The sequence below is a fragment of the Prionailurus viverrinus genome, chromosome B2 (assembly GCF_022837055.1).
Source record: "Prionailurus viverrinus isolate Anna chromosome B2, UM_Priviv_1.0, whole genome shotgun sequence".
In the NCBI taxonomy this organism is placed as follows: Eukaryota; Metazoa; Chordata; class Mammalia; order Carnivora; family Felidae; genus Prionailurus; species Prionailurus viverrinus.
In genome coordinates, this window is record NC_062565.1 from 84099179 (window position 1) to 84124511 (window position 25333).

General features: G+C 33.6%; 1 protein-coding gene across 4 annotated transcripts in view; it reads right to left on the reverse strand.

Annotated features, from left to right (window-relative positions):
• EPHA7 (EPH receptor A7) overlaps nt 1-25333 on the reverse strand; it is a 168046-nt gene that overhangs the window by 86357 nt on the left and 56356 nt on the right. For 3 of the 4 annotated variants that reach the window (XM_047860744.1, XM_047860743.1, XM_047860745.1), the window contains exons 4-5: nt 20928-21083; nt 19512-19847 (exon numbers count right to left, since the gene is read on the reverse strand). The exons of the other annotated variant lie outside the window; for it this stretch is intronic. In XM_047860744.1, coding sequence (XP_047716700.1) covers nt 19512-19847; nt 20928-21083 — 492 coding nt within the window. The remainder of the gene's footprint in view (nt 1-19511; nt 19848-20927; nt 21084-25333) is intronic. 4 annotated transcript variants of the gene reach the window in all.

Genomic DNA, 25333 nt, shown 5'->3' on the forward strand with positions numbered 1-25333 from the left:
TGAGAGGAGCAGGGAACAAATCTGAAAAAAAAAAAAAGAAAAAATGGAAGGAAGGAAGGAAGGAAGGAAGGAGGGAAGGAAGGAAGGAAAGGAGCAGGACTGGGGGGAAGAAGAAAGAAAGAAGAAAGAGAAAAAGAAAGAGCTAGAGATGACATATCAAACAGTATAAAGGTCTAGAAAAGGAAATCCAATATTGTCATGTTTCCAATAATGCCCATCGACAGTCCCTGGGGATAGAAATGTAAAGGCGAAGAAAACAACTCTGTGAGGTAACGGTCGGTATGGAACTGTTGCCAATATTATTCCATCCAAAATTAGAATGAAAGTGCAAAATCACGTTCTCCCCTCTTGCTCTTATTTTTAAGGTCTCCTTCACATCTTTTGGCTCTTAATTCTTGGGCACCCCCCTCCTCCCTGCCCCACCAACAGTTTGAAGTAATCTATATGGGATATGTGTGCAAGAATGTGTATTCAAGGGCTCATTTTCTAGCCAACAGAGAAAGAACCAACGGAAAAGTAGAAAGCAATCAAACATATTAAACGAGAGAACACTTGTCAGGTATCAGTAAGCCCTTACAGAGTTACAAAAGAGTGACCCTATACCACATCTGAAACATAAAAACTCAACTTTCTCTCTCCATTGGTATTTCAATAAATCACATTTCTCCTGCTCTCAGTTTGCCAAAAGTAGGCTTATGTTTCAAATATAGATGTTCCCAAACATTTAAGATTTCATCAAAGTTATACATCTGAATATTAAATAATAATCAAAAGAAAGTCATTTAAAAGTTTTTCTTATGAGGTAACAGAGACAGATAGCAAATTATCTTTTAAAAATTTAACTGAAAATTATTGATCTTCAGAATTTTTTCAATTTGTTGCTATAAAATCATTTTCTTCTAACTTTATTCTAATTTACCCTTCAAAATATAATATAAATCAAGTCCAATAGAAGAGGTTCTGTATTCTGATAGATCAGTAAAGAAAAATATATATAGTTATGAGATCTATCTATATGCCTAGAGAATTTATGTTAAATTAAAATTAAGTAAATATTAGTCTTTATATAATACATATACTTACACACATAGTACCACAAGGTGCCAAATATCTGACAACACTAAATTTAAAAAATAGGGATAAAATATAACATTAATACTTAGCATCATTTTCTAAAAGTATAACAATATGAAAACTGGCAATAGAAATAGTTTCTAAATTTCGTGTGACTTTCTTAAGAATTCAAGGTTCATTTAAAAAAATTGATTATACCTAATACACCTCTTATGACTTCCTGGAATTCTCTGAATTATGATGATTTTTCCCAGAAATGTTTTTAGAAATGTGTTCACTTTTGTAGTCTTGTCTATTGAGAGGGCTACATATTGTGAGAATGAAGTCAACATTAATTTGTATTATCATCAGCAGGATTTTGTTAATTTTGCCAAGACTGTGCTTTGCCACAGCTAAATTTATAGCACAGCTGTTCAAAATTGCATTCTAGTATATCAACACCACCAACAGTCAACCACAAAGTGTTTTTATTTTATAAAACGCTTTTTTGTGTATTGCCTCATGTGATACTAAGATTAACTAGTAAGATATAAAGACTGTATTAATTGCCCAAGGTCAAAAAGCAAGTTGTTTCAACTTAGACTCAAACATTCTTATTATAAATCCAGTGTTCTAGGTCCAACTTGTCTGATATATTTAAGTCTATCTTTCTACACATGCATTATTATATAGACACTGATTTCATTTTGATATAGGTAAATAATCTGCTCAGCTCAGTATGTTTATTGATTATGCAAAGAGCTTAAGCAATACATATTTTTGGCAAGTCAATACACTGAATAAAATCTACATCTAAGAATATATCAGAGAAAAGCAAAATAACTCAAATGGAATGTTTCTGGTTAGCAAACCAGTTGCCCCTATTGGTTCACTACATGATGCTAAACAAATAGTCTCTTTTGTTTAAGTTTCAATTTCTTGATCTGTAAACATTAAATTAATTATATTTCTTATACTCATAATTCAAAATGATGTTACAGGAAACAATAACAATTACTGAAAAATATAAACTCTCATGATTCAGAAATGCCAAAAAGAAACTAAATGTAGAAATAGATATTAAAAAGCCATAAACTGTTTGGCTATTAATATTTAAGAGGAAATATATCTATGTAAGAAATAAATATACCTAATTATTACAGACAGTATATGTTAATAATATAGTCACAAATCAAATAACTCCTTTAAAAATGTCTGATTTGAATTTATTCATACAACATAATATATACATATCTGGGTGTGCATGCACCCATACATATGTGTTAGCACGCACAATTTACTGAGGAATTCACAACAGTAAACCATTTAGTAATGAATATTTATGGACAATTTAAATTCTGAGTGAAGCTATATGATAGCTTATAAGCAATTATTATGAACATATTTAATCAAAAAGTATTAGATTAAATTATTGCATCTTCATTTGAGAAATATTATGGATGGTAAATTATTTTTTAAGTAGGCTTCATCCCAGTGTGGAGCCCATTCTGGGGCTTGAACTCATGGCCCTGAGATCAAGACCTGAGCTGAGATGAAGAGTCAGACCCTTAACTGATTGAGCCACCCAAACATCCCTGGATGGTAAAACATTTCTGTATATCTTGCAATTAAACTACTGTGGGAAAAAAAAAATATGAAAAGAGAAACCAATACTCAGATAAAGAAATACAAGGCGATTTTTACAAAGTGATGTCAAACGTATTAGGGATCCATTTTTCATACATATTACATTAATATGTGTTCAATTATTTGCCTTAAAACAAAGAGTCAAATTAAAGTTACATGTTGAGAAATTTTGTTAAAGTAAAGCTAGATTTTATTTGTGTAGAGTTTAGTTGATAATGAAATACTTATAAAATCAATCATAGCCTATAATCTTGTAAAAATACAAGGCAGGAATTTGGGAGTGAGGTCAGGGCTAATTTGGGAGTGAGGTCAAGGCTAGCAGAGACTTATGGAGTTAACTGTATAGAGGTGATAGCAGAAGCTGGAGAAGTATCCTCAGTGTCATCAGTCCAAATTTTCCAAAATATCTTACCTTGTAAATGTTTTAACCTATTCAGACTACTAAAGATTGGACACCTTCTCTTCTGTTACTCAGGCAATCTCTGGTTTAAAATATTGTCAGATATTTAGATCACTTTCAAACAGACAGCTAATCGATTTACACTGTATTTCAACTTGATTTTCAAGGAGCTGCCAGAGTTTTTTTAAATGCCTTCAGAGTAGAGAAATAAAACTACATATACATACATATATAGTAGTAGTTTTATAATTAGTTATAAATATATAGTTATATTATAATACATTATAAATATATAGCTATAATTATATATAGTTAATTGTATGTATAGTATATATAATTAACATATTTTCCAAATTAGAAAATCATAAAACACTTAATGTGTTTTTGCACTAGATTATTAAACAAGACTGTAACAAAAGGACAAATTATGTATTTCAGGATAATTGGATGTGTATGTGTATAAACTAAGTTGGTAAGATCATTGAACTTTGGCATTAATCGGTATAATGAAGGAATGAGAATCATCAAAATCAAAACACAGGTAAAACATAAAAGGCAAGCTGTCTATTAACTCAGAATAAATAAAATTGTAGAAAATAGAGTATATGATTGAATATAAAGCAGGATAATTTTGATTCTAATTTTGTAACCATCTTTTAACCCAAATATTCTCCTAAATTGATACAAATCCTTCAAATCCTTTATTGTTTATTTTTATTTATTTATTTATTTATTTATTTATTTATTTATTTATTGCTTAAGTTTAGGTTATAACTGTGTCAAATTTATATTAGCAGATTGATACAGATGTTAGCTACAGTTAACAATTTAATACATACATCCCACAAACAAAATGACAGGCAGATTGGCTATACCTCAAAGGGAAGGCTTTCATTATTACAATAATCTATAGGCTTCATTGACTATGGAAGTGTACTTGTGATGCCAAATATAATTTAATCACAGTATCTAAGAAAAAAGCTTCTGAGACACGGTTCTAGGATTTGGAAGGCCCCAGACCTTTTTCAGGGTCTGCCTGGTTAAAAAGACCCAAGACCCATTCAAGCACACATAATTCAGGAGGCCTGCCTGCCAGCAATAAAGGCCGAAATTGGATACTTGGTGAGATTAATTACCTAGATAGGGCTTGATAATGCAAGTCAAATGGGAATGTAATTAAAGTGCACCTTCCATGAAAATTATTCATTGCTGATGGATCAGGTGACAGATAAATCAAAAGGCATTTTAAAAAAGACTACAGGTTAACTTGAAGCAGGTCTTTCCTCTTTATGAAACTCTGCAATTGCAGGTGTGGAATTCACTCTTGCTGTCTTATCCTCACCATGATACCATAAGACAAAAAAGCAGATTGTAATGCAACCTATTAGAAACAGAAGCCAATAGAAAAACCATTAGGATCGCAGTTACAAACAAAAGGTCAGCTAGACTGGAACCAGTTGGCTGGCAGATTTCAGAAGAGAGTATCACTCTATGTTCATACTATAATGGGGATTGCAACCATAAAAGAACAAGTGATGAATTAATAAGTTGACTAGTCCCCAGGGCGCAATTCTTACAGATGAAAGGCATGCTGGGGTAATCAAACAGAGCTATAAATTAGATAAATCGAATGGCATAAGAAGTATTTTACATCATCATTATTAAATAAAGTCTTCCTGGATGTGTTGTTAATTCTTTACTGTCAATACATTTATTTACAGTCTAAGAACAATAAAAAACAGTGTTTTATAACAACGGCAGGGTAATTTCAGTTACCCAGAGGGATACTAAATCTAATTTCTCTGTTGAGTTCTTTTAGATGTGTTTATTATTATACACCTAAGAGAAGATAGGTGAAACAAAATGTCCAATTAAATGTTAGTTATTGGAAAATATGGCTTTATATGTTACTCATTTGCTTGCTGAAACTAATGAACATACCTTGCTTTTATTGACCTGTTTAAAGAAACTGCGCAAAAGTGTTCTTGTATGCAAGAATAAACTTAATGCTGAACAGGAATACTATGTCATCTAGTAGATGGCTTACGAAATTCACAAAAAAAAGACAATCAATGTCAGAAAAAAATAACATCAAAAAACTTGAACAACCTTTGCCTATGGAAATCTTTAATAATAATGTAGATATTGATCTATTACTACACACCTTCAAATAACTATGTAACTTTTCCAAAAATTCCCACTTTATATGTTTTTTTAACTTGCAAAAAGACAAAATTTGAGTTGAAATTCCCCTCAATAATCTATCCATCTCAATAGCACATAAATATCCTTCAAATTAAAAGACAACCAAAAATAATGAAAAACTATTGTGCACTATTACCTATAGGCAATTAAGAGGCTCATCACAAATACTCTAACCTAATTATAATAAAGTAGTTATTTCTAAACTTGTTTTCAATAAAAATAAATTTTATATAGCAGGTCTCTCCACATGGTGAAAACTCAGAAGTAAGAAAATTCATGGGCAAACACACAATAAAATTTTAGGTATGTAAATTTGATACACAGGACCTGTTTGTGTTTGAAGTGCCATAGGTTAATGTATAAAAACATACATCTGTCAAAGAATTATCTGTTTATAGTCCTCCATTCCTAAAGGTTACTGATTAAAATTGAAAATAGGCATGGCAAATACCCAAACATTTTATCAGAAGACACTGCTTTTTACGTTTCCTGCAGATGCCAGTAAGTAACTTAATCCCAACCCAACTATAAAGTAAACTGTTCATGATTTGTCAGATTATCTGATGCTTGTCCAGAAAAATAGCCTGAAAAAAGAGTCACCAGGACACTATAATTAAGATCCATTCATCCATTTCATCCTGGAATTGAAGAAAATAACAAAACATCAAAGTCATCAGACAGCAATCTAAAGAAGGTCAGTTAATATCTTTTCAAACATAACACCAGGATTTAATGCACCAGGTGCACTAGAAGTAACTTGCAAATCATAATAATATCCAAGGTTGGCTGAAGTAGCATTATGGCTTCCTGGTCTTTGTTTACGTCATTCTTAAATATAAAGGATGTATGATTAAAAAAGTCTTAGTATTAATATACTGAAGATAGCAAGAATAATGTTTCCAAACTTTTAGGTGGATCTTCTACTTTTCTATAGCTGACTCCATGATAGGGGGCATAATTTAAAATGTCTGGGAGGAGGAAACTAGGAAGAGAAAGAAATGTGAAAACAAAAGCATAACATAAAATATAACTATATATATATACTATATATACTATATATACTATATATATATGCTATATATATAACTATATATATAACTATATATATACTATATATATATACTATATATACATAAATATAACTATATATATATATACATATATATACACATATATAAAACTATATATACTATATACATACAACATGTACACAGTAAGCGACACAGTCTTTATGAGATGTGTGTAGTCATTTGACTTTATAACAATATTTCATATTAAGAATGACAATAAAGATATTACAAGAGGCAGTGTTATAAACGCATAGTTTACGGAATTAACATCTTTCCTTTAATGACCTCTACTGAGATTATCAGGTTCTCAACAATGACATTTATGTGAGGCTAAATTTGGGTTCTTAGTGATGTCAGAGATGTGCGAAAATAGGATGAGATGTCAGAACAAGGAGAAAACAAGGTTATGATAATGTATTAGAACAGAACAAAGGCAGTAATTTTTTTTCCAAACAAAATCCAGGCTCATAATCTATCTTAGACTCTTTACCAGTCTGATAAATGTTGTATGAAATCAGCATAAAAAGTATCTATTACAATTCAATTCAGCCAACATTGAGCACTTACAGCACATATGCCATAGTGTTACGCTTTGTTTTGAACCATGACAAATATGATTATGAAATTTTCTACTCCAAGTTGTCTATCAAAATTGTTTCTCATGGCTCAAAATTGTCAAATCCAATGGACTTTCTTCTGTCTTCATTGTATTGACCTCCTGTGACATTTGATTCTATGATTAACTGACTTGGAAAATATCCCTTCCTTTGGTTACTGTGACAGCCCTCCTATCCAACTGGCCTGGGTAAAAAGGTTTTTGGTCTTCATCCCATTGTTTTGATATTCTGCCAGCTCCTGTTGATATTCTCAAAACTTCTCTCTCAAACTGTTTATATTATAGCTTTACCTCCTCTGCCCTGAAATAGGCCATTCATTAACTTGCCCTCTATAGGTTTATGATTGCCAAATCTATAACATTTAGGCTCCCCTACCATTTCAACACTCTTAGGAATATATATATGTTCATAAAATGTACAAAGTTAACAAGTATATACAGTTAAAACCGTCTATATACATGTCTATACCCATAAATACGTCACATTACGTGATACAGCTTGATGTAACAGGAGCTAAAGGTGTTAGGTTTAAGTGTATTAGTAACATTTGAATAAACTCGTCATTAGTGATATGGTTTAACCAGTATCTCTGAATTTTATTACTATATATGATTGCCATTATGAATGCTATGCTCAGACAATGTTCCACATCTTTCTATATGCTGAAGTTAATGATCAAATATTATTTAAAATTGGTACACTAATTATCTGATGTCAACATGCTATGGATAATTAAGAACTGTGTGCATTTAAGCTATGATAATTGTTTTTCACAGCTCTTTTCTAGCCCCTGTGTTTTAAACAAGCCAAGCAGCTACAGGAATGCAAGTACATCTCCTGCCCGTACTTTGTCATAGGACAGACATCATCTACTCTGCCTTCTCCCTGATTAATTTTGTGGAGTTGTGGCAATTATCTCTCCTGTGTGACAGACCTCTTTGTAAATGAAATGTAAGAAATTTGGATAATTTTTTCCTGGTTTTTACCCCTTGATTGATCCTTGTTTCTTGCTTACAATGTATAAAGGGAACTGAAGTCATAAAGCAGTTGGAACGAAAACAAGTACCAAATGGGCTTCTGCAGTGGTAATCAACACATCTGAAAACAAGACCTTGGTGGTGTTCTTTCTTTTACCCTATTACTTAGATCACTTGGTTAAAACTGTTAATGATCCTCTTGGATCAATGTCTTTTGCTTGTAGCTCTAATTTACTGCATCGGATGATTAGTACAGATGTTTTTGTGGATGGCTCTGCATCATTCCACCAGATTGCTTGTCTGAATCAAATTTGCTTCAATTCATCACCAATGAAGCAAGGAATAAAATAATCAACATTTACTTTCTCTTAACACTGGTACCAAAAATAGAACAACTAAACGCTTGTCAATTTAAAGACTATCTCTTACCTTTTACAAAGCTATGTCCCTTAGCTTATCCAGGGCATAAAATGGTATATATGGTTGGGGGTGGCAGAGTGTAGGAAATGGAAGTGCAGGGAACCAAAACCTGTACTTCAAATTAATGAGCCCAGGTTTATTTTTTTAATTGAGGTCAATTGACATACAACATTATATTAGTTTGATCACCAAATTTTTATCATCATCATCATAATCCTCTTCCTCATCATCACCAATGCACATTATGTGTATTCACCTATATATGAATAATGTATAAAATTACCAGCCACTGGCTTTTCATTCTCTGAAATGCAGCTTATTGATTTCTTGCTCATATATATATATATATATATATATATATATGTATATATTTTTTTTTTGAAACTGTCTTCACAGTGCTATTCCTTTAATAACACTTCGGGGAAATGATTGAGATAGTATGCTCCATAAGAACTAAGCAAACAACTCGCAGATCAAAACCTTTTTGTACGGTGGAACAATACCAGGTAAATAAGGTAACCAGTTCTGAGAATTAATTAAAAATCACTTCCTGATTCAATACATGTAAAAAATCCTTTACAAATGTGTTGATTTGTGTTCTTAGCATAGTAATCCTCCTATATACATATATTTTGCTGTTTTATTATTTATAATTATATAATACCTCCAGAAAAAGAGATTGAATTCAATATATATTGACCTGGGGTTGTACTTTGTAAAAAATTTTGCATGTTTTACTTCAGTCTCTTGTGTTAACTTGTTTTTTGTATTTTTTTCCTGCTAAAATTAAAGAGTAGGTGGTCTGGTTAGTCACATTTCAGTCAAAACAGATTTTCTATATCTCACTTGAACAAACTTCTTGACTTTAAAAGTAAAGTACTATTTCTCTATAAATATAGTCTAGTGAATGCATTTTCAATTCACTACAATCTCCACTCAATAAACTAACAGTAGCAAAATAAAGGACCTCCTTTTAAGGGCAAGACATATAATAAGAATTACTTTACATAATTCCATCATTATCTACTATTCCAGGACAATGATCCTAATGGGAAGTCATATATTTTGTTGAAGAGTCTATTTAGAGAAGCTTAAATTTAACAAGTTACAAATTTTAATCTCTAAAATATGGTGATAAAAACCTTTTCACTAGAAAATCTTGAAACAGCACTCACTTCTTAATCATGTAGAAATTGCTAGTTTAAAATTGCCAAGAATTTGGCAAACTTGTTCAAGCTTGAAAATCCAGGGACAAACCACATGACTTACTTTATATAGAATGTTCTGCTACCATGAAAGTAGCACCTTCTATAATTTATAAAATAATGAATTGGCTCTGTTTAAAAAAAAAAAAAAAACTGTCCAAGATGTCAGGAGCAAAATATTACTATTGGTCTTTCTGGCACTTACCAATGCACTGCACTAAATAAGTTTTAGTGCCTATTTGAGGGGGGCGGGGAATCACAGAAATGAATAAAATTCCTACAACTCCCATTCCTTGCCCCAACCACAAAAGTATGCATGCCCGTCCTCATGCACATGGAAAATAAATACTTTCCTTCAACATAATAGGATAGAACTAAATTATGTCAGGGATGGATATTTGTGTTAGCCTGTTCAGACTGCTGTAACACCAAAGACTGGGTGTCTTAAAACAAAACAAAACAAAACAAAACAAAAACAAAAACAAATTTATAAAACAAACAAAACAAAAATAAATTTATTATCTCATAATTCTGGAGGTGGAGAGCCCCAGATCAAAGTCCAGCAAGATTCAGATTCTGATGAGACCTCTCCTCCTCACTTGCAGATGGCCACCTTCTCACTAGGTCCTCACGTGGTCTTTCCTCAGTGAATGTCAATGGGGAGAGAGCAAGCTCACTGGTGTCTCTTCTTATAAGGACACTAACCCTATCAGGATCAGGGCCCCAACCATAGGACTTCATGTACCCTTAATTAACTCCCTATAGTCCCTGTCTTCAAATACAGTTATACTAGGGGTCAGAGCTTCCACACATGCATTTAGAGGTGGACACAATTCAATCCATAACAGTGTTATAACCAGTTATCACACAAATTAACTCGTTCTTCTCAGATGCTTAAATATCATTATCCACAACAGCAAAACTGAGATCAAAGAATTTAAGAAACGATTAAGCTATATTAAATTGAAAATATGAAAGGCTACTTAACAATTAAGCTATATTAAATTGACAATATGAAAGGCTACTTAAACTTTGTATTAGGTTTCTTTCATATGTTTACAAAGAATCCTTCCATTCAAGAGCCTGCAGATCAAACTTGTTAACCTCAACCTAACATCAACGTAAGCAAAACAGTTCATTACAAATATTTATAAAATCAGAAAAGGGTGGATTTGATAACTCCTACAGACACTGGGACAGAAAGCATGGAGGTGGTGAGAAGGTGAAGATGTGGGATTGAGAACACAGGTTGTTTAGGGACATTTCCTTACATATATTTTAACTGAGAAAATTCATAGAATAGCTATGTCACATAGTCTCAAAATGTCACAAAACTACAAAAAGGAGAAGATATTAACATAAGTTCTGAAAGCTTGTGTTGTGTACTAAGCAGTCCTAAGCACTAACAAAAAAGATCTCAAATCTTGGTCTCTGCCTGTGCTTCAAGGTTATGTTGAAAGAAAAAAAAATAATTATATTTTCAGGAGATTTTCTAAACATGAAGAATTACAAAAGTTTTCAAATATAAAGGTTAATTATAGCTTAATATTTTAAAATAAGACTACTTTAAGCTTTTGTTCTAAATCTCTACTTAAATATCAAGTTTGTGGCTGTGAAGTCATTTTAAGATTTTATTTTATTTTTAAAAATGCTTAATGTTTATTTATTTAAAAAAAATTTTTTTTAATGTCTATTTATTTTTGAGACAGAATAAGACAGAGCATGAACGGGGGAGGGTCAGAGAGAGAGGGAGACACAGAATCTGAAGCAGGCTTCAGGCTCTAGGCTGTCAGCACAGAGCCTGATGTGGGGCTCGAACTCATGGACTGTGATATCATGACCTGAGCTTAAGTCGGACGCTTAACCGACTGAGCCACCTAGGCGCCCCAATGTTTATTTATTTTTGAGAGAGAGAGAAAGATGGAGTGAGAGCAGGAAAGGGGCAGAGAGAGAGGGAGACATAGAATCTGAAGCAGTCTCCAGGCTCTGAGCTGTCAGCACAGAGCCTGACTCAGGGCTTGAACCCATGAACTGCAAGATCATGACCCAAGCTGAAGTCAGACGTTTAGCCAGCTAAGCCACCCTTATTTTAAGATTTTAAATAAATCTAGAGTTTTTTTAAAAAAAATTTTTTTTTCAACGTTTATTTATTTTTGGGACAGAGAGAGACAGAGCATGAACGGGGCAGGGGCAGAGAGAGAGGGAGACACAGAATCAGAAACAGGCTCCAGGCTCCAGGCTCTGAGCCATCAGTCCAGAGCCTGACGCGGGGCTCGAACTCACGGACCGCGAGATCGTGACCTGGCTGAAGTCGGACGCTTAACCGACTGTGCCACCCAGGCGCCCCAAATAAATCTAGAGTTTTAAGACCAAATCACAAAAATTTTGTATTTGAAATCATGACCTTATATATTCAGTGGATAATTTAAATAAAATTACATTGAATTTCAATTTAACTCTTTAGATATTTATCTTGATAATCTTAGAAAGTATCTTCTCACATTATGATATGCAAAGAATTTAAGTATTTAATTCAACATATTTACTAAGCATGTATCCTGGGCCCAACTGGTTACAGGAGCTACAGAATAAGACCAAAGATGTTACTATTTCCTTACACTGTGAAGTCTAACGGGAAAGACAAACATTTCATGGATAATATGTGAAAAATATGATGAAAAAAATGCATGAAATAGTCACTGTAAGACCATATCACAGAAAGATGTAATTCTCACCTAAATTTTCAATGTAAGTTTGGGATGTGAAGATCCTGTATAGGCATATGAGTCTTTACATGTAAAGTGGTCACCACATACTAAGTACTCAAGAAGTCCTAGTTCAGTATCAATGCCAATGTGGTTGCCAATTTTATTAAAATAGTATCCAAAAAAATATCTCTTTATTTATATGTTTTAATTATTGATAGCCACTAAGAAAGACTGTAAATGTATCTACATGTATATTTTTAAGTTAATGGTGTCAAAAATATTTAAACTTTAAAGAATTAAATTTCAATATAGTCTAAGATTCCTACCTGCATGATTCTAAAATATCATGGCCTAAGGCATGAATTAGCATGACTGAATTGTTTTCTGGTTTTTGGACACATCAAGTTTATAAAATAACTAGAAACAAGGGTCCCTGGGTGGCTCAGTTGGTTAAGTCAAGGATCCCTGGGTGGCTCAGTTTGGCTCAGGTCACGATCTCATGGTTTATGAGTTCAAGCCCCATATTGATCTCCGTGCTGACTGCTCAGAGTTTGCTTCTGATTCTGTGTCCCTCTGTGTCTGCCCCTCCCTAACTCACTCTCTCTCTCTCTCTCTCTCAGAAATAAATAAAAAAAACTTAAAAAAATTTGTTTAAATAACTGGAAACATTATAGAAATGTGTATTTTGAGTGATTTACTATTAAATCTTATTCAGTTGATTTTTCTCCTACAGTGTACATAAGCATGTGTGTGTATGTTTTAACAAAATTAACACTATTTCTACAAAATGTTTTGTGGGTAGTGGCAGTGTTTTTTTGTCTGTGTTTTATCTCATCTCACTGGATGGAGACTGCTGCATTTCATATTACTCAATATTATAATCAGTATATTCTCTCAAACAATGAAATATATTCTCTTAACATCTTTTTCCCTTAAAATACAAACTTAGCTTATGAATTTCAAAGAAATATCAGAGTGTATAAACTTAATAGGAGTAATTTATTTTTACTTAAAGGACACATAACTTGATGGCTTACCATTTTAAATCATTGAGAATAGATGATCTGAGTTAATTTATGAGGAAAATAGTCATAGTTGAGTCACATTAATAAATGTAAGTGAAGATATTTCTGACAAATACAGGAAATGACTTTTGATACTGTCTCTTTTTTGTATAATTTTGCTTATTATAATGTTATATCATATAACTCTATGGTTATATTTCATTTTGGACATTATATAAACATTACAAATCTAAATAAAGAGAATACCAAAGCCAATGTTAATTTTGACAGAGATAAAAGATCTGGGCATTTGAAAACATAAGAGAAATTAGTCACATTAAGATATGCAGGGATATTTTTTAAGTTTCTTAAAGAAGGGAAATAAAATCATAGCCAGAAGGCAAGTGTTACAGTAACCAATGTTGTATTTGTTACTAAGAGACTATATTTGTTAATAATATCCTCAGGAAATAACACTTCTTAGTAGGTTCCTTTTTCATTGAAGAGTAATTTATCACCACACCGTTAAAATAATTTGCAAATTCCCAGGTAAAGGATTGTAGTAGTCCATGATAAGATTACATAACACTTAATAATTCTCGGTAAGCAGTGTATTTGACTGCAATAATCTGGGATGCTCTGATGGGCTGCCTACATCCTCCTCAGTGAAGGACTGAAGAATTTATTTGCTCAGATGCTGAGATGGCTGCTAAAAACCAGACCTCAGTTCCCTGCTCTACTTTACAATTGCCTTGTCTGAAAAATGACACCTTGCTCCTTTGTAGGCTCCTTCCCATAGTCATGTTGGGACGACAACGAGGTATAAAGGCCTGCCACTCTTTCTTCAGCTCTGGACAATATGAAGGTCCCTTATGGGTGGAGAGCTCCCCATGGAGTTGGCTGAGGAGTTCCACTGAGACTGCATCAAAGCTCAGCTTCCCCTCTGCTCCAGTCTTGCTCCCTTCCTGTCTCTTCCTAAGGCAGTGATCCCAATTGCATGCCCTCATACATACAATTCCTGCACAGTAGTCCCTGTCTAAGTGTCTGCTTCCTGGTGAGCCCAACATGGGAAATTATATCCTCTTTCAAGAGGTGACAATTTGCATCTTTAATTCCTACCCAGTGTTTTCTACAGCATTCTAACAATTATCAATCCCGTTAAAATTACAGTACCTGTATACGTAATACTCAGCTATGAATTACTCCATAATTTCAATCAACAACGTACTGCACAATGTATAGTATGTATTGAATTTAGACAGTCCATTTAGTGATGGGCATAAGATGGGCTGTTAGAGGCCTTATGTCCCAAACCTCTCTTTACTTAGTACAATTCCATGAGTTCAAAGAAGTGATTCAGTTTTAACACTCTTTTCATGTGCATTTTATATGTGAAAAGTGCCATAAACATAATAAGTGTTCAGTAATGAGTCACTCTTAATATTAGTTCTATGATTATAATCGTTATAGTACCATAACACACGTTTTTATTTTAAAAATATAACTGATAATAAGCTAAAGGCTCAATTTTTATCACATGAGGAGTCAAATAGCATGATACTGTTTCAGGAGAAAATTCAATTTCAAAGAGCTGAAATAACTCATCTAAAATTCAGTAATTATGTCATTGAATATCAAATCCTATTCCTTTTCCATTCATGTCTCGATGCTTTCATTCTTGTAAAATCATTTAACTTTTCTTATGTACGACTGGTTTCCTCATCAGAATTAAGTGCACAACATCCATTGTACAGCTGGCATACAGAAAGAATTGTGTTACATGGTAAAGGTACAGATGAACACAGCATAATCACTTGCTTGAAGAATAATTGCAGAGTTCCTTAAATCTCTTTGGGGGGTAAGATCACATATATTATAATTTTGTATTGCTTTGAAAATGGTCTAATTGTTTAAGTGCTCCCACAGTGAACTGAGGTATTATAAAAAGAGAAAATAATTTTAGGGTGACCTATTTTTATGAACTTTCATACTTTTGCAGACCATTTTTGTATTAATGTACTTGGTCTGTAGAAGAAATGTAGTGGCACTGATTATGTTTTAATCGGGGAGGTCCTCTTGAGGGCTTAGAAAATGATTCACTTGTCCTCCTGGTAAAATCATATCTGCCCCAAGTTCTAGACTGACTAACTTATTTTCTGTGAGGACTCCCCCTCTCTGCAGATAGAATGGATTATTCCTTCATTGAGGTTTCAGTGTTTTGTTCCTAATATTCTACAGCAGGCATCACATTATATTCAAGTGTTCTGTCATATTAGATATGTAACTAAACATATCTGCTACAATATGGGCTCCTCATAAGGACAGGACCAATCTTTACCTACACTGTTTGATACACACTACTTAGTAGAGTTGGCTGAGTTAATATTTAAAAAGTAGCATTTAAATAGTCAGCTCTTAAGAACACTGATGTAATTATTAAGACCATTTTTGTTTAAGAGAACCTTCCAATGTAAGGAAGAATAAGGATCATAAGACCATAGATGAAATGCATGTGCTTTCCCCCTCACTTAGAGATTTTTAACATATCTCTGACATACATAAGTCTGACATGTGAGACTTCACCCTTAATAAGTAATACCATTCCTAACAAAATAAAACAACAATGAAAAGCTCCTGGAGGGTGGCTCAATCGGTTAAGTGTCCTATTCTTGATTTTGGCTCAGGTCATCATCTCAAGATTCATGAGTTGGATCCCGCCATTGGGCTCCAGACTGACAGCACAGAGCTTGCTTGGGATTCTCTCTCTCCCTCTGTCTCTGCTCCTCCCCTGCTCACCCATGCTCTTGCTCGCTCTCTCTCTCTCTCTCTCTCTCTCTCTCTCTCTCTCTCATTCTCTCCCTCTTTCTCTCTTAAAATAAATGTAAAACAAAAAAAGAAAAATATATATATCAGCCAGTTTCTGGAGGTCATTATGTTCCTGATAAATACAAAAATGATCTATATATAAATATCATATATTATTCTCTATGCATTTCTCATCTTAAAGCTAATTATCGGTTTAAAGTAGAATCTCAGTCTTAAGATAACTTATGACTAGATAATAGTCACATATTACACAGACAAAACAAAATTAATCTCTTCTTCCTCCAATGTTATAAAACATAAATGCCAATTCTGAGCCTCCAATAATTCCCCCCATACTGCAATAGATACAGAGTTTACTGTGCTTTGCCTTGACAGGTTCACAAAGATTTGTATAAAAAGAGGGTCAATTCAGCATCCATTTTGCTACAATATATTACGCTACAATAAAAAGTACTACAAAAAAAACCCCTACTACAATGCGCTAAAGTAATATTTTTATGACACTGAAGAGTTTTTAAGTTTTCTCTAATATTATCTAACAGGATAAGACAGGGGGGTAGGTATTCTTTTATCCCCATTTCAGTCATGTGGAACTTTAGTGATCTACCCAAGAGCATGTAACTCCTAAGTGGCAGGGGAGGGGCTGGAGCACAGATCTTTTAACACCAAACCTCCGACTCCTACCCTGAACAAAGCATAAGGGGACTTCAATGTACTCTCATTTCCACAAACACTGATAGGGGGTGTGGGGGAAACTTATGCTCCAGACTCCAAACTTAACAGAAAAGAAACTACAAAGTATACACACTACCTTTCACACACTGGCTAATAATTTTCCATTTTCACTCTATTCTTACCCAGACACAAGCAGATTCTCCTACTACATCTTTTTATACTTGGTAGCAGTGGGTTGCTGATGAGGGGGATGACTGACCAGAGATCTAGATTTAAATTCATTATTGAAATGACTGCAGCATAAACCAGGTGGGAGGTGGTGCTGTTTAGTTAATAGAGAATGAGAATTTCAAGGATCACTGCAGGTTTCCATGTGTAGTAATGAACAGGGGAAAAATTTCAAATCATTCTCCCCTTAGAAAGAACAAAAATATTAGCGATGGGGAACAGCGGGAAGTGGGTGTGCAAATTCAGTAGAGCAACAGTCACTAATATATTCTAAATTTCCTCTGTTAAAAAATACAGGAAACCTTCTACAATTACCATAGATTGTCTTGTTTAGATGCATTTCTTTTTGAAAAAAAATAGCTTTTTAATAAAAAAAAATAGCATAGCTTTTTAAAAAAAAGCTAACTTTAAATTCATGAGGTTTTAGCATTTCAGATGTAGGAGAGACTAGGTAATTATGAATGAATATGTTAATATAAAAGTATGAACATAGTTTGCTTTTTAACTTTTTATATTTATTTCTTTAAAAAAAATTAAATAGCTTTATTGAGATATAATTTACGTACCAGAAGGTTTACTCATTTTAAGTGTACAATTCAGTATTTTTTTAGCATTTGTACAGAGCTCTGCAATTATTACTATCTAAATTTTGCAATCTAATCTAATCTAAATTACCTTCCCCCATCACACAAACAAACAAACCTAGTTTGCCCTTAGCCAGAAGAGAATCAACACCCAAAGCCATTTTACCTAACAACTGTGAGATATTTGATTCAAGAATTTATGGGAAAATCTATGACCGATTTAGCCCATGCAGTATTAACCTGAAAAATTAAACAGTAGGTATTTAAAGAGCAAAAATACAGACCCCAAAAGCAGACTATTTGGCGAACTTTATTTGTGGGATAAGCTCGACAACTTTGGGTAATATTCAAAAATAAATAAAAATGTCCCTTCTATACTTGATATCAGCAGGAATAAAAGAACTATTCTAGTTCAGCAGGCCTAAGAGTTGCTCTTAGTGGTTCCAAAGATAGCTCTAGTGTCACAATCATGAACCTAAAATGTTTCAAACCCACTCACTGTAAAGCTATGATGACAAATTTCAATATAAAGCAACACAAGCAAAAATATCTGACAAAAGGATTTTGAAAGAATAGCAAATAGAGTCAGGGTAAATAAAAATGAATCAAAGAAAATCAGTTAAATTAGTTATTTCTTTTGTCTAGTTTTTGGAAATTTCAAATTTTCTAGGTCGTCTTTCTTCCAGATTGCTGCTTTTACACAGGAGATCAGATTTGCAATAGCCTTTTAAATAAACATCAAAATGAAACTTTTAGAATAAGAACTCATTAATCTGTTCAAAATGGTAAGCATAAAACCAGATGCCTAGTTTTCATTCTGCAGATATAATTTAAATAGGTAACATTTTGTTAAATTTGGCATAGAAGTGAAGAATAGATTAATCTATGTCCAGGAATTTGGGATAATACTGGTTTTGAAAGCCAGCCAAAGATCAGGAAGACTCCGTTATAAGCTTATTATGATGCTCTCACAACTCAGTACTCCAGTGCAGGTCCCATTTTATTAATAACAATGACATAGTACTTGGCTACATCTACCACATAGGATCTTCTTTCACCAGCAAGAATTTTTAAAAGGTTGAGAAAGCCCTCAATTTCTGAAACTTCTTTCAGTAATAAGATTTTCCTGAAGGTTTAGAAAGTCTCCAATTTCTGAAACTTCCTCTCCAACTTATATTTTCCAAAACATACCACGACAAAGCATGACTGAGTAGGGCACCTCAAATGCCATGAAGAAAAGTGAAAATTGCTCCTAGGCTAAGCTACAAGTTCATGGTCTTCATGGTCATTACTTCCTAATTCACTTCTTTTGAAATTCTCACGAGATCTCCCAAGTACGTGCTTTAATATGACAAACGGTAATATGATCACAAACCTACTGATGAACTTAAAATTCCCTCATGCCCATTTTAACGCAGACTTGCCATATATGACAAATGTCACATCGTATATGGTAAAACACTGGCTAATACTTTGTGAGACAGTGCACTCCACTGTTTCATCACCCTGATTATCATGCAGACTTTGATCATGCACATATGCCACACAAAAGAGTACAACTGCAAGAAGTAGCCACCATCTCATTTTGTCCAATGTTTTCACTCTCTTCTAGATCTTTCAGTGGAGCTTCTTGTCTTAGAACAGTCTTAACTGGTTGACAATTTATCCCTTTTTAGTTCTCCTGCCAGAATCTCTGGAGGAGATGTTAATGAGTCTAGCAATGGTTAATAGTCAACAGGAGGAATAACAAAGAAAAGTTAGAGGTGTGAATCATCAAGGAGCTGGAATAATCTAGTTCTGTGTAGCCAAGTTAACTAAATATTCATGCGAGAGAGACACCTCCCTTATGTAGTCGCATTATTCACTCAGTGAAGACAAACAGAAAAACATACCTGCTTGACCAGTGGTGATACTGACAGCCGCAAAGAGCCTCTGGGATCTGCTTAAGTCAGAAACTCCATTTACAGCTTCAACTTCAAAAGTATAATTAGCGTGGGCTAGCAGGTCCATGACAGTGACATAGTTATCCTCTAATCCGGTCTGCTGGGGCATGTAGCCAATGTTACTCCCACAGGGAACGCACTCGCCCTGCTCCCAACTGCACCGCTTACACAATACTCTGTAGGTCACATCATTTCTTCCCCCATTGTCGGCTGGAGGACTCCATTCCAAACTTACTGTGGTTTGGTTGATGTTGAAAATGAGGTTCTGTGGTGCAGATGGAGGCCCTTTGGAAACCAAAAATAAATAAACAAATAAACAAAAAAAGAAAAAAAACAACCCCAAAAAAACAAAAAATGAAGGAAAGGATCTGTGTGGGCCACTAAGCTAGTGGCTCAATTACCATACAGAAAACTAGTTGAAATGCTTTCTTTTACATAAACATTTCATTACCTTTCCTAAAGAAGCTGTATAAAAGCCTCCTTGAATTCACTTGGCAAGAGGCTCTATTTATTTTCCATTTAATATGTCAAAATGAAAACAGGATAACAACTGTCTTTGTGCTTTTGCCACAGTCTTTAGCTATTTTTCTTCTAAGCAATTACAAAGAACAGTTAATGCACCTAAAAAAAACAGTTGTGCAGTTGTTTAAAAATAGTTTTCCTTTTAACCATATAACAGAGAATACATCTATTCATTCCTAATGTGCTCAAGAATGATTTACAGTAAGTCTGGGATTGGCTTTGGATTTGGGTCTCTCGAACATTCATTAATTGAAGCACCAAGATGTGAGATTTGCTCTATTTAGTGATGGAATTTTAAGTCAGAAACCATTACTTTTTAATCACATTTCATAACCATGTAAGACTCAAATAACTTTTGCATTTTATTTATGATTTTTATTAGATACATGAGAAAAATATTCTTAAAATGCATCTTATCAGTTCATGGAAAATTGGGGCATCTGGGTGGCTCAAATGGTTAAGCATCCAAATTCCGCTCAGGTCGTGATCTCAAGGCGTTATGAGCCCAAGCCCCATGTCGGGCTCTGTGCCGACAGTTCAGAGCTTGGAGCCTGCTTCGGACTCTGTGTCTCCCTCCCTCTCTGCCCCATTCACATTCACACTCTGTCTCCCTCTTTCTCACTGTCTCTGTTTCTCTCTCTTTCAAAAATAAATAAACAGTAAAATTAAAAAAAAAAAGAAAGAAAAATGGCCTTATCAGTTCATGAAAAAAAAATTCAATACTTAATAACAATTAAGAATTCATTCACAAATCCAAAGCCCATCTCAATGATGTCACAATAGTACAACCAACCAGTGTAAGGAATCTGAAAGTCCTTTCCTACGTTACGATTCTGAACTTACTTGTGCAGGCCACATACGGTGGATCAGATGGAGCCCTGTAATACCCATCCTCACATTCACATCTGGAGGAGCCTTCTTTATCGGAAAAACTGTGAGTGGGACAACGAGAGCACTGGAGATCTTGAGAGGAAGATTTGTAGAACCCACGGCCACAGGCTGGGGATGCAAAAGAAAGTGAAAATAGAAACGTGAGAGCAGATAGATTTTTTTTTAATTTTAGTAATAGCAAAGAATAAAATATGAAATTTAATTTGTGAAAAACAAGCTCTTTATGATAAAATAAAGTGTATTCAGTGTAAACCAATTTGTAGAATGTAGAATGTAGAATACTACATTTTAAAGTAAAACAATAAAAACCAAATAATACAGTAAACTTGCGCCAATAGGTGGCATTGGTCTGAACCTAGAGCCCAAAACTGCACAAAAGCATAATTTAATACGACAAAATCTTAGGATATTTAATTCAGGGTAACTTCACTTACAATATAATTAACTTGTTGAAACATACGAAAATACTTCAAAGCTATGTTTTCTTAATATAAAATAGCTGTAAATTAACTTTTTATGTGTTAATTTGGTTGATACTGAAAAATACTAAAATAATTTTAATTACCTGATGAGGAAGAATAATGATATAAAAAATTTCATCTGAAAATGATAGAAATGTATTCCCTCAAGTTTTCAGAAAACTTCAAGATACTATTTCAACCAATTTAAGTTATAAGGCAGGGTACCTTGCACTAAGTGAACTTTCTTGTTACTAAAAATAACAAAAGCCTATAAATAGGAGAAACCTATTCCACCACAAATAAGGAGAAAACCTTCAACTGTAAACAGATGATGACTGTTTATCCTCTCCTGAGAGAAGTTAACAATACCGTCACACTAACACAGCAACTGCTCTCAGCAATGAATAGACAAGTACAAAGAAGGTCCCTAGCACCTCTCAGTAAAGTTGCTCTTACTCACTTAGACCCTATTTGCTATTAAGTCAGGAAACCTTGAACCGTTTTCTATCACTGATTATTTTATACATTTGTCTTTAAAATTTAGCAAATTAAATTTACATTATTTCAAATTTTTTATTAATTAATGGCATGATACATTGACTATATTAAGTAAGTTTAATTTACCCTTCATATTTATCAAATGAATATATGTTTAAGTTTTAGTGACCTTCAAATTGAATAAAAATTAATCATATCTATAAAGAAAGATTAGTGAATATTTAACATAAATTCAAGTATAGCTTTTAACTTATTATATTCACATTTATTTAATGTCCTTAACTTGAGCATCCCTCAGGAACATAATCTACATTTTCACTCTTAGGTAAGTTAAACAATCCTATCTTATCAAGATGGTATACTGAGTCATTCTCTATTTTTGCTCACATGCTCAATACTTAATGCATAATTCTGAAACAATGGAGAGCTCAAAATCATCTTTTGAGCTTCAAGAAAATAAGGCTATATTACACAAGCAAGATAGGTATTCCAGATAACTTAGAAACTTAATTTAAATATGTGTTATATTGCAATCGATAAGTGATAGATGTATACACAGAACTACAAGCATCTCCTTACAAATAGATGATGCACTACTGCCCTCAGAAGCCAATCTGCTTTTGGTTGGTTTCCTTAATTCATACAAAAGGAAAGCATTCACAAACATCTTAGGCAAAGACACTTCTTCACATGTTCTCAGTAGCAATTATACAAGTCTAAGGCACAGAGAGAGCAATGAGATTGACTATAAAACAATACAACTAAAATATAACACCTTGAAATGTTTCTGAAAACATGATCCTGCCACATAAAAAATGGTTAACTGGTAGGATGAAGGATTTGGCCTGCGTTTCTCAAGATAGAAATTCCTCTCTTTAAGTATTCACCCTATCTTGCTTTATGTTCCATCTATAATTCAGTGATCACATATGACATCCATAAAATAGAGAAGACAATGCTTTACTTACAACCTGCAGCTTGATAGCATCAAGGTCCAGAGAATTAAAACCAGAAAAAGAAGGAGAAAGAAGAGGTATGTGCTGACAGTCTTTAAGGACATGTGTGTATTAGTTATTACAAGGAGGAGAGGTTAGGGAACCCGGAGATGGATAACACAATGGCAACATAATTTACCATCCATTAGGAAAGGCTTCCAGAATTAGAAGGCAGCACACTGCCTGGTGGAATCCAGGAGAATCCTCATGCTCCCATTGCAAATAAAAGCTTGTAATAAAGGCTTATTCCTATTTTTCTTATGAATAAGGAGGGACATTTCTTGCTCAACTCGCATAGTTTGTAGAATATATATGGTACCTAATGTAGAGAAATGCAAAACCCTTATCACTCAACTTTCAAATTACATTAAATTCTGTTACCACTTTAACAGATGGGAAAGCAGATTTGAAGCAAAAGTAACCTGAGTTCTTCAAATAATTCTGTTTGTCTAGGTTAAAACTGGATTTAGAACACAGGACTACTGATACTCAACCATATGCTATTCCACCAGCCTTGACTGCTCAATGAGCCAAAGTCTGGCACTCATTCAATGGGTCCCCAGGGCTAATTTTAGGGTTGCTAAAGCAACCCTAAAAATTAATTTTCTCTGGGTCCCTGTTGTCTTTTAAGATATCATTTCACTAATTTAAAGCTATTATTTTAATTCAGAAAACTATGAAATAATAGTCTAGCACACCTTCCAGAAGAGATACTAAATAGGTATTCTCAATTTCACTGTGAATTTTGGCACCAAAGATGCCAGCAAAATTGAGGAGTACATGGATGGCTATCATTAAATAGATAATGATAGAGGCAATGCCGGAAAAATGTGGTCATCAAAGTCTTAACATTTTTTCTTTGAAGTAATATTCTGTTTCAGTTCAGTTAATATTGAAAATAATAAGTGGTAACAAGACAGTTTTCACTTAATCTCTAGGAAGACTATTAATTTAGAGTTATTAAAAATAAGTACAAAATCTTTGGAGCTATGGTGTTAAGAGTAAAGCCAAGAACATGCAGAGACATAAGCTGCATCTCTCAGGATAATAGTGAGCAACTGGGTGGTAAAAAGTTTGGGTAGGAAGTAGCAGATGCTCGTAAAATTAAAAATTTAGATGAGATATCTATAAGAAATAACCTGAGTAAAATACTCAGGGAAAGAAACTGGGGCGAAGTAGCATATCTGAGAGCCACATAAGATCTACATGGGCTCTCCAATTGCCCCCAAAAAGGCTATCTGGAAACAAGGCCATTTCTCCCCTACAGGAATGCAACTGGTTTTCTAAAAGGTACCAGTAAGAAAGTTTTTAGAGGTAAATGCCTTCTGAAACCTCAAAGATAAATTCCTTTATACATAACTGTAAAGTATCTAGGAATAACTTTCTAGGAATTGTGCAAACGCAGCTTTAAAACTTTTCTTTCTTTGCTTTAGTTCTCAAATTGCTCAATAGTATTTGAACTCAAAGCAAACTTTAATTAATATAGTATGTGTAGGGTGCCTGGGTGGCTCAGGTGGTTAAGTGTCTGACTTCGGCTCAGGTCATGATCTCAAAGTTCATGAGTTCGAGCCCCGTGTCGGGCTCTGTGCTGACGACTCAGAGTCTGGAGCCTGCTTCGGATTCTGTGTTTCCCTCTCTCTCTGCCCCTCACCCCTTCACGCTCTCTCTCTCTCTCTCTCTCTCAAAATTAACATTAATTTTTTTTTAAATATAGTATGTACACTATGGTAAAGTTAGTTACAAAAAGAAACATACAATTTTAATTTCTTACATTTTGATGTTTTTGCTTTTTTAATTGAACATTATTTGAAGGTAATATTCACTATATTGATGAAGATTGGGAATATGTACAAAATTTGTTTTCAATATTTAATTAATTTTGTAAAAATAATCTATCCTATTATTTTACTAACAGTTTATTTTTTCAGTGTTATCACAAAGGCCTGGGATTGATTCTTTCGACTGTTTTATCAAGTCCTTTGGGGCCCTAATGAATAAAATAACATAAGTTCATTATCCTAGCGCCGAGAACCACAATCTTGTCAGATTTCATACACCAAGCAAGTTTCCACTTAGTCCGTTCTTCAATGAAAAACCGTCAAAGAAAAACGGAATCTAGGAAGCACATGAAACTTCTGTTTCCCAGGCAGTAACAATATACTATAATACATCCACTAAACCATGATACAATATAGTATATTACAAGATCTGTTATAATATCTACTGTGATGAAATAAATGAAATTTATTATGTTTAACTTCAACTATCTTTAAATAAGAATAGTGTCCCTATGAAACTAAAGTGGCTTAAATAATATTTGAGATTTTAATTCTTTTAAAAAAGAACAAAAAAGGAAATAGGGTTTCCTATTTATAAATGACTTACTTAAAAGTACTAATACTGC